At 49.0% G+C, this 2374-nt stretch overlaps 1 protein-coding gene across 1 annotated transcript in view; it reads left to right on the forward strand.

Moving 5' to 3' along the window:
- The window catches only part of KHDRBS3 (KH RNA binding domain containing, signal transduction associated 3), a 121195-nt gene that overhangs the window by 87388 nt on the left and 31433 nt on the right, over positions 1–2374 (forward strand). Inside the window, exon 6 of the mRNA XM_015826928.1 lies at positions 194–386. Within this exon, the coding sequence (XP_015682414.1) occupies positions 194–386 (193 nt within the window). The remainder of the gene's footprint in view (positions 1–193; positions 387–2374) is intronic.

The raw sequence follows: 2374 nt of genomic DNA on the forward strand, positions 1-2374 counted from the left end.
GGTTAGGGTTAGGTAAAGGGTTGGGGTTAGAGTTAGGTAAAGGGTTAGTGTTAGGGGTTAGGCTTAGGGGTTGGGGTTAGGGTTAGGTAAAGGGTTAGGGTTAGTATTAGGGGTTAGGGGTTAGGGTTGGTGGAGGTGATAAAAACACTGAAGATTCACTTTTCATGGCGATTCCCTCTTTTCTTCCCCCTAGAACCCGTGGGGGTGTGCTGCCACCGCCCTCGAGTATTCCAAGAGGGGCACCAGCGCCCCGGGGAGTCCCCTCCGGCAGAGGTCCCATCAGCCGTGGTCGTAGCCTTATCACTCCCAGAGCAAGAGGAGTTCCGCCATCTGCAGGTTACCGACCTCTCCCTCCACTCCCGGCACAGGATACCTATGGGGAATATGTGAGTACTTACCTCCCAAAATCATGGGTGCATGTCTGAGCTGTTATGGGAACTGACTCACCTTTACCCCTTGATCTAGGAGTAGGTGGACCTCGACTTAACAACGTTTGCTGATGGTTCGAAGTTACAACGGCACTGGGGGAAAAAATGACCCATGACTGTGTTTCACGCTTAACCACCACTGCAGCAGGCCCAGGGTCACGTGATCGAAATTCAGCCGCTTGGCGGCTGATTCCCATTTATGACAGTGGCAGTGCCATGTGATCCCCTTTTGCAACCCTCGGGCAAGCAAAGTCAGTGGGGAAGCCGGGGCTTCCTCAACAACTAACAACACAGGGGTCTCCAACCATGGCAACTTTAAGACTTGTGGACTTCAACTCCCAGAATTCCTCAGCCAAGGAATTCTGGGAGTTGAAGTCCACAAGTCATAAAAGGGCCAAGTTTGAAGACCCCTGTTCTAGATATTCTCCAGCAGGCTCCTGGGAGTTGAAATCCACAAGTCTTAAAGTTGCCAAGGTTGGGGACCTCTGACTTAACAGTTGCAGTGATGCACTTAACAAGTGTGGCAAACTTAACAGGTGTTATAAAATGGGGGCAGAGCTGCCTTAACAACTGTCTTGCTTAATAACGGAACTTTTTGGCTCAGTTGTAGCCGTAAGTCGGGGGGCGACCTGTAATCTTGATGGTCAGGCAGAGTTCCAAAGCCCACAATGCTGCATAATTTCCTTGCAACCTTTTAAAGAAAGAATGTGTTTCCCCGTTTACTGGGAAGCAGGTAACCCTTGGTCCTCACCCTCTCCTGCTTTGGGAAAAAAACGTGGCGAAGGAGGTAATGAGCAAATGCTCTCGGAGAGTTCCCACACGGAAGGGAGGCAGCTCCATTTGGGCTGGTTGCAGCCCAGTTGCATCTCTCTGCTTTCAGGGAGTCTGTTTGCAGGCTTACCACAGATTCCACGTTGATCATTGTTTGAAGTTCTTTTGCAATTAGATAAGATAACCTTTATTGTCATTTTTTTACTGTGGGCACAACGGCACACATCAAAAATGAAATTTAGTTGCCCGCTCTCAAAGTGAAACACATACATGACACACACCTAAAACATACTATGTACAACATATGTATAGACCCACACCCCTACATATACATAGCAAATAAATATTAAATACTGTCCATCTTGAATATATAACGGAAGGAGGAAGCTTGAGAGTTCACAAGGTTAATGCTGTATGGAATGAAACTGTGGCTGAATCTGGATGTTCTGCTACAGATACCACGAAGCCCCCTCCTCCCAGAAGGGAACAAGGAAAACAGGTTGTGAAGAGGATGTGTAGTGTCCCAGATAATCTTACGGACCCTGCTCAAGCAGCGCTTCTGTGCTATGTCCTAGATGGGAGGGAGGGAACTGCCAGTGATCTTTTCGGCTATCCTCACCACTCTCTGCAGCGCCTTCCTGTCTGAAGCAGTGATGCTTCCAAACCAGACTGTGATGCTGTATGACAAGATGCTCTCGATCGCCCCCCTGTAGAAAGTGGTCAGGACAGGGGAAGGAAGTTGTGCTTTCCTCATGCGATGCAGAAAATGCAGGTCCTGCTGTGCCCGCTTCACCAGTTTCTCACTGTTGAGCGACCAAGTGACCGTTATGGAGTTGGTTGACACTATCATACCTACAGGTCATCCATGACTTAGGACCAGATTTTTCCTTGGCCCAAGAAGCTGATTGTTAATTAAGTCGAGCTCAATTTTCCCACCTATTTTGCTACAGTTATTAAGCAAATCCAGCTTCTCACGTGCTTGTCAGAAGCCAGCTGGAAAGGTTGCAAATGGCTGTCACACGACCATGGTCCTCGTAAACATTGCAAGTGCATGGCGGTTGCCAAGAAACCCAAATTTTGATCACGTGACCGTGGAGATGCTGTGACAATGCTGGCTGGTGACCCCCAGGGGGAGAGCCTTCTCTGTGGCAGCTCCTGCCCTCTGGAATGACCTG

This window comes from Protobothrops mucrosquamatus, unplaced genomic scaffold (genome assembly GCF_001527695.2).
Source record: "Protobothrops mucrosquamatus isolate PMUCROS unplaced genomic scaffold, P.Mucros_1.0 scaffold3387, whole genome shotgun sequence".
Taxonomy (NCBI): Eukaryota; Metazoa; Chordata; class Lepidosauria; order Squamata; family Viperidae; genus Protobothrops; species Protobothrops mucrosquamatus.